This window comes from Drosophila gunungcola, unplaced genomic scaffold, assembly GCF_025200985.1.
Source record: "Drosophila gunungcola strain Sukarami unplaced genomic scaffold, Dgunungcola_SK_2 000073F, whole genome shotgun sequence".
NCBI classification, from domain to species: Eukaryota; Metazoa; Arthropoda; class Insecta; order Diptera; family Drosophilidae; genus Drosophila; species Drosophila gunungcola.
In genome coordinates, this window is record NW_026453236.1 from 273,077 (window position 1) to 288,008 (window position 14,932).

Here is a 14,932-nt window from a genome sequence, read left to right on the forward strand (position 1 = left end):
ATGTTTATAACATTTTTGGCGCAAAAACCGTTTTCTTTTAAAGCCTCTATAATTTCAGAGGGAGTCACATCGGGTTCTATTCCCTTGAGGACAGCTTGTAAGCCCTTGCAACTTTTCAGCTGGTACGTGTAGTAATTCTTTTTGGCATTGTTTAGGTACTTCGACACTGCTCGGAAATCATCTTCGGTTTTGGTTTGAAGTTTGGTTTCGCTTATATTCCCTTTCATAAGCGGAATAACATGAAAGTTATCCTTCCCGACAAGCTCAACTATTTTATTGACTAGGACGTTAGAGATCTTCTCCCGAATAAAGATAGGTGGGGGCTTAAGTTTCTTTGGGGCTAATCTTTGAACTCTGTTTCAGGCTCCGCCAGAATGGAAAATCTATTTTCATTTAATGGCCCGAGATTTTCAGGGCCTTTGTTGGTACGGTTTATTTTGGGCATATTGCCGTCAGATTTTTTTGGGGGGGTTAGCTTGTGCTTGGAAATATTAATATAGCGATCCATGCCTGTCTGCATGGCCAAACCCGCTTGCGGAATTGTAATTTTTTCTACCGTAGCTTTGTTTTTGCCGTTTGACCCGATTTTTGCACTTGGCTGTGTTGTTGCTTTACCCGCTGCAGAATCCCCCGCTGTCCTCCCAAGCCCCTCTTCCCTATCAACTACGCCTCTGGTTAACAGAAACAAAAATGGTCGCCATGTCAATTCAATTTCAATTGTGCCAAAACTTAAGCGTTGCACCGAAAAAACAGAAACAAAGATGGTCGCCATGTCAATTCAAATTCAATTGCGCCAAGACTTAAGATTTGCACCGAAAAAACAAGGGCTAAATTTTGGTCAGAAACGTTCGGTTAGGAACGTAAATTTCACCGACAAGGAATGACCGGGAAATTAACGGACCATCTTTGAAAGAAATGTTGGATGGAGCTCTGAAGGACTAGGCCATTACGACTTTGCTTACAAATTGTTGGTCCACCAATGGAATCAAGCTATTACACAAGATTCGTTTTGTAATTATAACATATTTACGTTTTTTAATTATAACAGCCGCCGAACAACATAGCAAATTCCATTGTTCCTCAATCACCTCAAATATCGTCTTCCCACACACTCCATTCGTGGGAAACAGTTGGGATTTTTGACAACTCGGTAAAAATCTGTCCAAAGGGCTAACTCAAATTCGAAAGTCCGATTTTCATGGACCTTTTTTGCTGGGTTCCCTATAAAAATGCCATTTGGACGGTTTTAAGAAAAAGTTTTACCGAAGTACACAGGCCTTCAAAAAGCCCATTTAGTTCCCTTTTTTCAAAAAGTAACACTTTTTAAATGACTTCTGAGTGCTGAGAGGTATTTTGATGACCTTTTCAGCAATTTATGCTTAAATATAATTCCCTTTTAAAAAAAGATGTTAAATACAGATTTCTTGCTGATCTTAAAATTAACATTAGCTACTTTTAAAAAAATACAATATCATCAAGATATTTATATAAAAATACTAGGTAATTTGGTATAATAGAAAGTGACCTTAACTTACTTGTTGAACCCCTGTAACCTGCGTAAAACTTGGAATATCTCAAAACCGTTCAAGTTGTAATTTATTTTTTTTTTTAACCTAGTTTTATGAAAATTGGATCATTGATTTTGAGTTGAACCAACTAGCAGATTATTACCCAGTTGTGAAACTCCGAGTCTCACAGATCACAACCATCATCAGCCTTCCGATAACAGCTGATCAAAACAGACTAATATTAATAATTTATCAACCGACTTGGCTGTTGAACAACATCAAAAGTTAGGGCTGTAGCAGATTTTATTAGCAGTAAGTTTAGAGGAGTTGAATGATGATTATAAATATATTAATTAATTACCGAAATAACATAGCTTATAGCCAATTCACATTACTGTTTTTACTGTTTTTGGGGGGAACGAAGAGGAGACGGTAACAAAGCGAATCTCCAATTCACACTGCCACCAGACGTTGCGGTAGACGGTGGCAGTGTGAATTGAAGTTTCACTCTTTCACCATTTTCTCATTGTTCCCCCAAAAAATGCTGAAATTATTAAATTAAAATATTTTCGTTATTTAGGCACGTCATTTAAAAATTTTATATGCAAAATATTGAGAAATTAAATATCTATCGATATATATTTGATCTAAGAATATTAGACGCCTGAAAGTTTTTAAAATATGCATTTGAAAAATCGGGTCTCCTCTCCCGACCCACCGAGGTTGTGCCAGTGTGCACGCTAATCTATACTATTAAGCGTTAATTCAAGCTTCTTTTCAGAAAGTTTCGTCTATATGAAACCGACATTTTTTGAGATAATCGCGTAACAGTGAGTCAACCTCTGATTTATCCCATACAAAAAGGGGGGCCAAAATTAAATTACAAAGGGTTCCCCTTGAAGAGGTTGTGCCAATATGAACAGTACATGACAGATTGCGGATCGTCTAAAAAACGTTTCGTGAAAATCTGAAGATATTGAAACCGTTAGTTTTTAAGAAAACAGTTATTTGTGAGACATCTGTCGACTTAATGGACTTGTAATAAATGTATAAATAAGTCAAAATTGGGCCCCTTTTAATGAGATATAAGAAAGCCATATTAAATAAACTAAAAGTAAGCGTCGAAAATTGTGCGTTTTTATAAGGCTATTGTGGGGGAGCAGTTGGCAAAATTGGGGAGACCCGATTTTTCAAATGCATATTTTAAAAACTTTGAGACGTCTAATTTTTTTAGATCACATATATGTCGTTAGATTTTTTATTTCTTAATACTTTCGCATTTACAATTTATAAATTACTTGCTATATAACGATAAAATTATAAACGAAAACAGCCCCCTTGTTCCAAGTTCCATTGTTTCCCGATCGCCGCTAACTCACCGACGCTAATTTGACGCACGTTTTTACTGTTGCATACATAATTCCGTCAAATGTGAAAGGCGGACCAAATGGGAAATTTTCGGAGCTGCAATATTTTATGAACCATCCGTTTAACGAATGGATCTCTGTGGGTATAAGTCACCAAAGTCAATTTGATTCAAATCTTTTAATGGTATGCTCATGGCATCCTAAAATAAATAAAAATTATATAGATGGTGTATTTTTTATAAGCACACATCCAAACGGTCACACTGCTTCAAAGAAATAAAAATGAGGCGTTATAATAATTTAGTAACTCTTTTAACGGCCATAACTGCCTTTTTTTTTGGAAGTTTTATCACGAAAATACTTAGTTCGGTAGAAAAATGTCCATCACACTGGAGCGAAGTATCAGACTTGAAATCGCATCCGAATCTGTTCCTCATGATATTGGTGTTAAGTACACCACGCAGTGCTGAGCAGAGGAATGCCATGCGGAAGACCTGGCTCCAAACTGCAAGGAAGTTCATTCAGCAGCCTTATTACCCCGAAGAGCTTATCTATCTTCCAACCTACGGCCCCAATGGCCTTCTGCAGTTGGAGTTAGTTGATCAGCAGGCGAATCGCCTGAAACAGTATATGGACTGGCAGAAAAGTCTCCTGACTAGAATCCCCCTATTGGCGCAGAGGCAGATTAAAGTTAAGCACCTGTTTGCCATTGGCACTATCAAGATAAGCAGCTCCCTGGAGACGGAGCTCCTAAGAGAGCAGAATCAACATAACGACCTTCTGCTGCTGCAACGGCACCATGACACATACGGCAGTCTTACAGAGAAGCTGCTGCAGGCCCTTAAAGCTTTAATACACAACTATGAATTCTCATATATCATCAAAGTGGATGACGATACCTACGTTAAGCTGGACAGCTTACTCAATGAGCTTGTTTCTTATGATCGAAAGTTACTTCGCAAAATATCTGAGTATGGCCCTAATCCCATACCCCAGCTTTATTGGGGCTACTTTAATGGTCGAGCTAAAATAAAAGAGAAAGGCCATTGGAAAGAGACTAATTACTACCTAAGCAAAAACTATCTGCCCTATGCTCTTGGCGGAGGATACGTATTATCTCGAAAAATATGCGAATATATTGTCAATAGTTCGCAACTGCTCACGCCTTATGTGTCCGAGGATGTCTCTATAGGCACTTGGCTAGCTCCACTTCGTCACGTATATCGCTGGCACGACCCTAGATTTGACACGGCCTACATGCCTCGAAAATGTAAGCCATATCATATTGTTTTGCACAAACGAAGTCTAGAAATGATGACTGACATCTACCATGGCAAACTCTGCAGTGGCACCGTTTCGAGCTCATTACCCGAATACTATTACGATTGGACGAGAACAGCAGACAAATGTTGCGATAGTTTAGTAGTGTAGCCATGTCATGGAATTTTTAATAACTATAGAATAGAAATTAGTATATTGGCTTACCTGTGCTTAATTAACCATTCTATCCGGTCGTCAGTTTCAATAAGACTAGCTACTACAATGTCCTTAGGGGCCACAATATAAAAACGATTCTCCTCGATTATGCAACCCAAGCTATAATCGTTTACGGTGTACTCCTCATATCCACGCAACGTCAAACTGTCTGTGCAGATCTCCTCGCTGCTGTTCATTTTGTACTCAATAACGCAAAGCACGGGACGTAAAGCTTTAAAATATGCGCTTCTTTCTTTGCGATAGCCAAGCACTACTAATTGGCTGGCGGTCAGAGGGGCAAGTCCACAGATGTAAAAAGTAGTTTGAAATGTCGAGACTGCAATAAAATAATAAATTTTAAAGTTTAATAAGCAATTGTCAAAATTCATATCTCTCACCTGGATCAACAATGTAACCCGGAAGATTGCTACAAGAAGCTTCAGCTAAATTTCTTTTCCGAATAACACAAATTCGTATAGTGTCTACCCAGCCGATTAACAGAGTATGCTTGTTTGACCATCGCATGTGGCAGCGAAAGTTTTCTAGCCGCTCTTGGGAAGGTACCTCCCATTTCATTAATCCAAGCGAACATTTTTGATTTAAATCATACACGCGGACTCCTAGGTGACTAGCCCAGGCAACAAAGCTGCCATGCCAGCAAATGGTTAAAACATTGCCTTCGACTGAGCTAAGGTCAATTGGTTTAAGCTTCTTTAGAAGATTTCGTTCGTACAATATAAGTTTATTTTCGCCTAAGGAAAACCCTTTTAAATATTAACGAACAGGAAATGCTGCATGTGTTTACCTACCTACAATGAATCGTCTAGTGCGAGATGTAAGATCGGGGTCCATGGCCACAGCTTTTATAAATTTTCCGAAACTTAGATTCTGATTGTTCTCACAGCTGAACAAACCCGTTATGTTTACCTGTGTTATAAGAAGTTAGCCCGACTCAGCAGCACTAAGGCCAGAGACTCACTTTTCCGTCGTCTGAGCATGTGGCCACAAACTCGCCCTTGGTATCCACATCAATCTGGTTTACTGCTACTTGATGGTTGTGATGTTCTGTGTTGCTCAGATTCGAGTTGACAGAGTTTCCTTGGTGATCCAACAAGTGGACGCGTCCTCGGAAAGTGCCAAGTATAAGAAACTAGTTACATATAAGTAAAGTTGCAAAATTAACGCTATTTAACCCCACCTTATAATGCACAGCTGCGCAAGTGACAACATCAGTGTTGAGTATATTTTTTAAATCGTTAGCAAGGCGTTGGTACTTAAATTTTGGCTCCACTTCCTCATCTTTGTTCTCGGTCCCAGAGCCCTTCAGAGTAAAAATATTGAATTATCATGCCTTTTCTGGCGGAAATTAAACTTACACAGCTTGTTTGTACATTTTCAGCCATTTTAAAGGTGTTACAGAATTTTTAATTTCTTAATAAAAGAAATGTTTAGACTATTTCATATATTCACATATTTATATTGTTAATAAAATCTTCGTGGGCTATGGCTTGCTTACACTGATTCATTATCAGGTAATACCCTCTTTCCACACAGTCGATCCGTTGGAAACGGTTGGAATTTTAAACAAATGTGAAACTCCGACTTCCACAGAGCGCATCCAGCTTCGGATTTTAGCTGATCTGAACAGCTGTGGCTCGTCAAAACGTAGGCAATGTCAACAGGTCAACCATCTTAATTTATGTTTTAATGAGCTACATCTGTTAAGATCAATTGAAATCGGAAGTTGGAAAGATGATGTGCTCTGTGAACACTGGACTTTTTTCAAAAATAAAATCGTTTTTTAAGGATGGACTGCGTGAAGAGGGTTGCACCGCAGAAACATCGGCAAACTATCGCATAAATTAGTCCGTCAAATTCTAGCGGCCAACTAACTGGTACATTTTTGGAATGGCAAAACCTTATGGACCATCCCTTCAACAGATGGTGAAAGGTGGATGGATCTCTTTGGAAATACGCTATTACATTTGAAATATTTCAACTGCTTGCTTGATCTTACACTGGAACTGCGTTACTTATAGCCAATTCACATTGCAGTATTTTTTAGGGGATGAGAAAACAGTGAAAATTTTAAACTCAAACTGCCACCATCTACCGTCATCCGAGTGTTCAAAACAAAGTGAAATTTAACCAAAAATTGAAAAATTTATTGAATTTGGCAACTATTTTGTCCAAAATAAAAATAGCACCAAAGAAAATTTCTATGTTATACTTCTTTTTGGTTGAATTACACTTGTTTTAAGCACATCTACATTTCCACAGACATCCATCACTCTTCCAACATCCGTTCCAACATACAAAAATTTGACAGTTAGTCCGCCGTTAAAATTTAATGGAGTTTGACCGAATAATTTATGCGGTAGTTAGCCTTTTTCTACGCAGCCTTTATTTGTCATAAAATTCCGAAAAGCCCAAACACCCGACCATTTTTAATTTTCAGGACCCATGCATTTTGGGGTCCTGATTACCGAATAAATAGATAAAAGTTTGCGAAATGACCGATTTTTTGGAATCTAACGGTAAAATCTGTTATTTTATTTTTTGTTCATAAATCTTATAGCATTAACTTTATCGAACGCTTGTGCTTGAAGGCCGCGTGTATTTTAGATGTTATGCGGCTTACCTGCTCGATCGTTCCAAGCTTCTCTCTAAAACCAAACTGGTGGAGGGTGAACGAATAAGTGTTTTTAAGGTGTGTTCGTTTGTGTGATAAGATAAGTATTTCGAACAGATTTGGCAGGCAAGGGAGGATGATTGGTCTGACACGAAGACATTTGAGTTTTACCTTTGCCTGGTTTGCGGATCTTTGATTCCTATAACTGAACATTTAGGTAACTCGATAAAGATTTTGGGCGAAATGAAGTCATACCCAGGAGCTTTTTTTTAGGTTCAGCTGTTCTTTAATGGTATTTTAAATTGTGAATTTTTGAACAGTAATTGGGAACAAAGAATCTACGATTAGGAAGTTCGGAAAAATTGGTTCGTTGGCGCATTGGACTTAAAGACATTTTGTAAATGAGAGGCAAAGATTGTAGCCTTTTTTTTTATCGCTGCGCACCCATTCACCTGCTTGGGAATTTAATGGCAAGTCGGATTCCATTGGTGGCTGTATGTCTGGGTGTGCTCTTTAGAGTTCTGGTTGCAGGTGGCAGAAAACTGTTCTATATAGGCACGTCTAGCTAAAGGCCATCGTAGTAAGGGTAGGCTCTCGCTTTTAATGAGGTCTATATCAGCGACGCAAGTCCAGGTTAATTAGACCTCTATTTTGACTTCTCCTGTAAAAGAGTGGGGTACTCCTCCTTCCAGCGGGACCAAAACGACTGTTGATGATAAGAAACCCTTTGCTAACGATCAAGTCTATTGAATTAAAATGCAGTGACGTCTGGAACGGCCAAAGACTTGGGTGGAGTTGGAGCGGGGGTCAGCACATCCAAGTCGTCTGGATGCTCTGTAATTGAAATTAATGGTCGTGATTACGATTGCAGTAATATGGCAAACCAAAGTACATAAATCCTCAAAACTGAGGACAGAAATGGAAGCGGAGCAGCCTCCCAAAAGCCCACCAAAGTGCAGAGAGCGAGGGAAAAATTCCACAAAATTCTTGTACTGCCTTCTGATGGTTATCGTTCATAAATAACTCCTTTAAGCGCTTAAGCTTATTGCTGGCGCCCACAAAGTTGATCGCGTTGTCCGACCAGATCTCTGGGTCGACATCTTGTAGAAATGAGCCGTAGAAGAGCACTGAGGAAGGCAGAAGTATATTAATACTGCACCAGCTTCAGCTGTAGAGCCTTCGTTGCAAAGCAAATAAACACACAAATGTAGCATTTTTCAGGCGGCCTGATACGAACTTCGCTTTGTAATAAAAAAGGGCCAAAGAAGTCTTCTCCAGTGATCTTAAGAGTGTATAATGAGTCATCCAATCTTTCCTTGGGGAGGTCTGCCATTATGTGCTGCAGTTGCTGCAGCTGATGCACTTGTTTACCACGCTCGCGACTAATTTCCGGCCGCCGACAGGCCAATACTGCTGATGAATTATAGCAAGCAAAGGTACGCTGTAATTTGTGGAAAGAGTTTGCGAGTTTAGGCCCTTCCGATAGATCCGAAGATGAACATGTTGCGAGAAATACTCGTTTACGAAGCTCTGATAGTGGTTTCTTTGAAATTACAGATTCTTGCCAAGACGTTTGATCTTTAGCTAAGAAAGCTGGCCCTTGGAACCATAATTCTGAGTATATGAGCTCTGGAAGTAGAGCTGCAATCGACAATATGTCTGCCGTATTTATATTAGTGGGTATGTAACGCTGACCAACAGTGGAAATTACCGGCAAGTATTTGCATGCCTGTTTTTCGTTCATTAGCTGAATTTTGATACCCTTAAGAGGTGCCACACGAGAACTTGAGCACAGTAGATGCGATTGAGTTTTTCGTTACGCCGGGATCAACTAATCCCAAAGGGTCATAGAAGCGAGCAATTGTGGACAGAATAGAAAGTTTCGTTGGCCTAGAAGACGTCGTCTTGGGCGAGACAGAGAAAAGAAATTGATCTGAACCGGGGTCCTAGGATAGGCCAGGCGTCTTTGTGAAGTCTTTTTCATCGTGAAACTTTAGTGGCTTCTCCTTATCCTGTTTAAAAATTCCACTTAAGAGTTCCGATGCGTTGAAGCACAACTATGTGAATTGAAAATGTCCTTTTTTCAACATGGCCATGATTTCTGCCACTTTTTTTTTGTAGATTCGCCTCCTGTCATTAAATTATCGTCGTAAAAATCACTATTTAAAACGTCAGAGCCGATTGGATATGCATCTTGCTCGTCCTGAGCCAACTGTTGCATGCAACGTATTACAAGAAAGGCATCTGGTTTAGTTCCGTAGGTGACTGTATGGAATCTGTAAATTTGTATTTTCTCTATTGAAGAATCTCTCCGTAGGATACACTGCTATACTGATATCTTACAAATGCCACTCGAAAGGTTCGAAACCGCAACAGCGTATGCAATAATTTGGCTTGAAAGGTGGGTCCGATCATGAGAACGTCATTCAATGAAAATCCGGTAGAGCTTTGTGGTCGAACTGTCTTCTTTAAGGACGCAATGATGCGACATGTAGTATTGACATCGTACTTTTGATTCGGGACTCACCAACGCTATGTGAGCCAAATCTCTATATCCTTTGATGAATGCTGCGTACTTTTCCTTCAGCTGAGGATGCCGATTCAGTCTTCTTTCTAAATTAGGAAAACGCCGAAAAGAATTGCCTAGAACATCCAAGTTTAGTTTCAGAGGTAACTTTACTGAGAACTCTCCAGTTGAAAGGCAAGCAAAATTTGATTTGAAATGAGTCTTACATCTACATGTTCATGTTTGACTTCCAAGTTTACGCCACAAGATTCAATATCCCAAAAGCGCTTTAGCAATATATCAATTCTTTCAGCTGCCTCTTGTTCACCCTCTCTAATTGTCTGCTACCTCCTGAAACCACCCAACCGAAACGACCCAACCTAAAGTACTGGTAGCTCTGGCGCCAACTTGATTTGGCCGTCTGAGAAAAGATCAAAAAACAAATTGGCCTGAAGAATTCTGGATCCGATAATCGTATATTTTTTTTTGAATATTCCAATCCGCAATATCTAAAAGAAGCTTGGCTGGTGATCTGTCATTTTAGGTGCAACTAGAGCGACAATATTTGCCTGATACTCTAAGGCTCGAGAATGCAGGCTTAGATTTATATTGTAGCCATCGACAGCCAGAACGACATCCTGATTTTGGGGTCTGCTATTTGGGAAAGCGGCTCGGCATGTTGCAGCACGCTTGTCGAAGCTAGTACTGTGGTGGCATCTGGTCTGTTGAAATGAATGAAATGAAAGTAATGTGTGATGCCTTGTGCCATAGAAGCGGCACTGTTGGTCTTGCATGCTCTTACCTGGTGGTCCCCCGTAAGTCAGTTTATACACAAATCAGTTTTTTTCACCACTCTTAGTCGAGCAGACGGCAAAAGGTTGCCGAAGGATGCGCAAGAGTATGTAGAGGATTTCAACAGAACCCATAACGCAGCCATTAGATTTAGTCGCTTCGAATACATTTCTACTGTTGTTAAATTTGTTGTTCTTTCCAACTAGCTTGCTAGGCGCATATTTGTCCGCGGCATGTTCCATAGTTTCCAGACGCTGGCATCGTGACTTTAAAAACGAAGTGAAACCCACGATCTTGGGTATTTCGTCGCATGCTCTTCCCATTAAGATAGCGTAGCTCTGTCCATTTTTGAAAAAAGCGTACAAACAAAGTTCCTCCAAACTGCCCATTCCCAGCAAAGTCCGCAAGTGTGCGATTAGCTTGTCCGATAATTTACGTAATTTTATTGCAAACGCCACCTACACCTTATCAAGCCCAAATATCTCGCTGATGAGTGCCTGAATTACAAGACGTTTTTTACTAAAACGTTTATTTAATGGTTCCAGCGCTACGAAGTACTTTGCGCCACAAGATCAGGCACCGCTCACATAGAGCCAAAAATCGATAACATACAGCAGGCCATGGGGCCGCCACAAAGTAACATGGAAATTATGATGATAACTTTGCAGCAAAATATGATGGAATTTATGTCCTTCACGAAAACCACCATGCAAACTCTAATGCAAAACCAAAATATCTTGATACAAATGCTTGCAGCTCAGCAGTCCAAATAAATTATGCCTAGCCTCCGAATAACTCTGTGGAACGCCAACGGTGTCTCACGGCATATACCTGAAATAACTCAATTTCTGAACGAAAACCACATCGACGTTATGTTGCTGGCAGAAACGCATCTCATCAGCAAATAAAACTTTCAAATACGGGGATACACGTTCTACGGCACCGATCATCCAGATGGTAAAGCACATGGCGGAACCGGCATCCTAATAAGAGACCGCATCAAACACCACTTTCACCAACTGTTTGCAAAAAATTATCTGCAAGCTACATCGATAAAATTACAATTGGGAAACTGCAACTTTGCCTTTGCCGTTGTCTACCGCCCACCCCGCTTTACAGTCTCCGAAGACCAATTCATGGACTTCTACAATTCACTTGGAGAGCGATTTATAGCAGCAGGTGATTACAACGCCAAGCACACACACTGGGGATCCCGCCTTGTGACCCCCAAAGGAAGGCAACTATATAATGCACTCATCAAAACATGCAACAAACTGGACTACGTTTCACCAGGCCATCCTACATACTGGCCTACAGATCCTAGGAAACTACCTGATTTAATTGATTTTACTGTGACAAAAAATATTCCTCGCAATCTAATATCTGCAAAATCGCTTTTGGATCTATCATCGGACCACTCACCAGTGTTAATAACTCTTCTTCAAAGCCCGGAATTAATCGAGCACCCTTGCAGGCTGACGTCGCATCGAACCAACTGGCTGAAGTTCAAAAAGTACGTAAGTTCCCACATCGAACTAACTCCACAGCTCAACTTCAAGGAGGACATCGACTGCTATGCCAATGCACTGGAGTCTGTACTCGTCGCAGCAGCCAAAGTCTCTTCACCGCAAGGGAGGGATGGGCACACACACCAGCACAAAACTGACCTTGAAATCGAACAGCTTGTTTTGGAGAAAAGACGTTTGAGGCGTGCTTGGCAAACCAGCAGATCGTCATCCTCAAAACATAGCCTTAAGGAAGCTGGTTGCAGACCTACCAGGGCTCTAAGGCACGAAGAAGAAAAAGCACAACGCCAGTACATTGAGAAACTTTCACCCACCAGCACCAAGCATCCCTTGTGGATGGCCCAACCGAAATCTAAGTGCGCCGGCCGAAACAGTAACTCCCATAAGAGACTCTTCAGGCAGCTGGGTCAGAAGCGACAAAGACAGAGCTTGTAAATTTGCTTTACACCTTCGAAATGTTTTTCAGCCAAACTCTGCAAATAATTCATTCACACTACCGTCGCCTTCAATTAAAATTGGAACTGAGATGGCGCCAATTCTGTTTCAACCAAACGAAGTTGCAAAAGTCATCAGCGAGCAATTAAAAACAAAAAAGCCCCCAGGAGGTGATCTAATAACTCCTAAGATGCTAATTGAACGTCCAAACTGCGTAGTTGAGGTAATTTGTAAACTCTTTAACGGGATTACACGACTTGGCTACTTCCCAAAAAAATGGAAAAAGTCGGTAATCATAATGATCCCAAAACCAGGAAAAGATCACACAATACCAGCCTCATATAGACCGATAAGTTTACTCTCGTGTCTGTCAAACCTGCTCGAAAAATGCGTTTTGACACGCATAATCCCATATCTGAAAGAGCACAACATTATTCCGGCGCATCAATTTGGCTTTCGAGAAAGCCATGGAACCATAGAGCAAGTTAACAGATTAACAACAGAAATACGAACTGCATACTGCAGTGCGGTATTCCTTGATGTTGCGCAGGCTTTCGACCGAGTCTGGCTCGATGGCCTTATGCATAAAATCAGAACGTTACTACCGGAAAACACTCACAGGATACTTGAATCGTACCTTTACAACAGAGCCTTTGCCGTGAGATGCAACACTACAATATCCGACGATTACACGATAGAGGCTGGAGTTCCTCAAGGTAGCGCCCTTGGTCCAACTCTATTTCTTCTTTACACCGCAGATATTCCCACGAACGAGCGGCTAACTACTTCTACATTCGCAGACAATACCGCGATCTTAAGTCGGTCCAAATGCCCAATTCAGGCAACAGCACAACTAGCTGATCATCTCGTGGTAGTGGAGAGGTGGTTATCAGACTGGCGTATAAAAATAAATGCGCAAAAGTGTAAACACATAACGTTTACTCTTAACAGACAAACGTGTCCCCCACTAACTATGAATAATACGCCACTTCCACAAGCTGACGATGTAACGTACCTTGGAGTCCACCTAGACAGGAGACTTACATGGCGGAGACATATCGAAGGTAGGAAAATTCATCTAAAACTAAAATCCAATAGCCTTCATTGGCTCATAAACGCTCGCTCCCCCCTCTGCCTAGACTTCAAGGTCCTGCTCTACAATTCAACGCTTAAGCCAGTCTGGACTTACGGATCCCAATTGTATCCAGCTAGCACAATCAAAAATCCTGAGAACTATCACTGGGGCACCTTGGTATGTTCGGAACGACAACATCCACAGAGATCTTGGCATTCTACCCGTAAAAACTAACTTCTCATCCAAACCAGCTCGCCAGGGGCCTAGCCAGGGTTTCCAACCGGACCCGATTATAACGAAATGACCTTCTAGCTCAGCAATAGTTATTAGAGCCCTTTCATCTCGCGTCAGTCATCTAGACTGTCAGATATAGTTTTAATTTAAGATTTTATATACTTATTGTTAGTCTCAATTCAGAGAAGATTCAATAAATAAAATGCATATGTAAACAAAAAAAAAAAAAAAGAAAGAAAAGAAAGAAAAAGAAAGGCGCTGCCAAAATCTGCGAACTTCTTATAGCCGCCAGAAAGGGTTTGCAATTTTACTTCCGGGACGCGCGATTGATTGGCCACAACCAAGGTTGGCCGATCCGATGAGTCTTCTTGGCGAAACATAGCGCAAGGCGGCTGCTCAGGCATACGAATCTGCAGTTGGCTGCGAACACGAACTATAATTGTCATCACGCACTTGTCAAAAATTTCACGATATCGATATCGATTTCATCGTATTAAATCATTTAGCTATTTAAGGTTGCTATAGTTCTTGCGAAAGTTCATTACTTATACTTTGCACTCGCTGAACAAGGGCATTAACCGTGCGCCTATTAAAGGACACCCCTGTTTTGTAATGGTCTATAACTTTCCATTTTTTCGTCCGACAAAGTTCACCGTCATGTTCTGTTGGCACTCAAAAGTTGCCACGTGCACGAAAAGGTGGAATGGGAGGACAGCTGATTAGAGTTTATTGGCATTTAGTTAATGTTTTGAGTTGTGGTTTGCAAAGGCGGCAACACAAATGCCGCCAAAAAAAACTAGCATACGATTGGCCGCAGCCGATGACCGGCAGCAACAGCCAAAATCTAATAACAGTAGGCAGAGCTGTTATGCAGCGCTTTTTCTCTCACTCTCCGAAAGCTTAGCTGTGTTGCGCGGCCTGGTTAAGCGCTTATCTGTACAAACTCTATTAAACTCTTTTAGAAGTACTTTTTCCTGCTTTTATTTTATGTAAATGCTATGGACTAGTGGTTAAATGGTTATTTCTCTGAACTTGCTGCCTGGGGGAGCGCTAACCTCCCAAGCCCTTCTTCTCTTTTGACTACGCCTGGAGAACGGTGGGCCTACCATGCTCTGCGGAGTCGACGCTTTTTCAGTAGGAGCGAGAGCGTCTATTTGGGCGTGTGTTTCTTGTGATGATGCTTGAGTGTTTTTCAGCGGTAGACATAACTTCTGTGAATTCGTCAAGTGAGTTTTTAATATCAGCCTCGCAGGATATTTTTGGTCCGAGCTTAATATTGGAGCTTACATACTTTCAAAAACACCTGGGTGTTTTTTTTTTTTGGATCTGTGGGCCAGTAAGTGGGTCTACCCGGTAAAACAAACATTAGCTTATTGGCTAG

At 40.9% G+C, this 14,932-nt stretch overlaps 2 protein-coding genes across 13 annotated transcripts in view; one reads left to right on the plus strand and one right to left on the minus strand.

The window, feature by feature from the left end:
- The window catches only part of LOC128264548 (vacuolar protein sorting-associated protein 41 homolog), a 186,399-nt gene extending 180,513 nt beyond the window's left edge, over positions 1 to 5,886 (minus strand). For 7 of the 12 annotated variants that reach the window (XR_008268745.1, XM_053000079.1, XM_053000088.1 and 4 more), the window contains exons 1-6: positions 5,728 to 5,886; positions 5,550 to 5,672; positions 5,331 to 5,501; positions 5,161 to 5,278; positions 4,750 to 5,103; positions 4,361 to 4,688 (exon numbers count right to left, since the gene is read on the minus strand). Coding sequence is in view for 11 of the 12 variants with exons in the window: in XM_053000079.1 (XP_052856039.1) it covers positions 4,361 to 4,688; positions 4,750 to 5,103; positions 5,161 to 5,278; positions 5,331 to 5,501; positions 5,550 to 5,672; positions 5,728 to 5,754 (1,121 nt within the window). In the remaining variant the exon portion in view is untranslated. Of the gene's footprint in view, positions 1 to 2,661; positions 3,076 to 4,360; positions 4,689 to 4,749; positions 5,104 to 5,160; positions 5,502 to 5,549; positions 5,673 to 5,727 lie in introns of those variants that run through there. The other 5 variants (XM_053000089.1, XM_053000082.1, XM_053000083.1 and 2 more) reach the window with 5 other exon arrangements.
- LOC128264549 (beta-1,3-galactosyltransferase 6) lies at positions 3,132 to 4,367 on the plus strand. The gene has a single exon (XM_053000091.1). The coding sequence runs from the start codon at positions 3,158 to 3,160 to the stop codon at positions 4,304 to 4,306; it is 1,149 nt and encodes a 382-aa protein (XP_052856051.1). The 5' UTR covers positions 3,132 to 3,157; the 3' UTR covers positions 4,307 to 4,367.
- Positions 5,887 to 14,932: the final 9,046 nt, after the last annotated feature.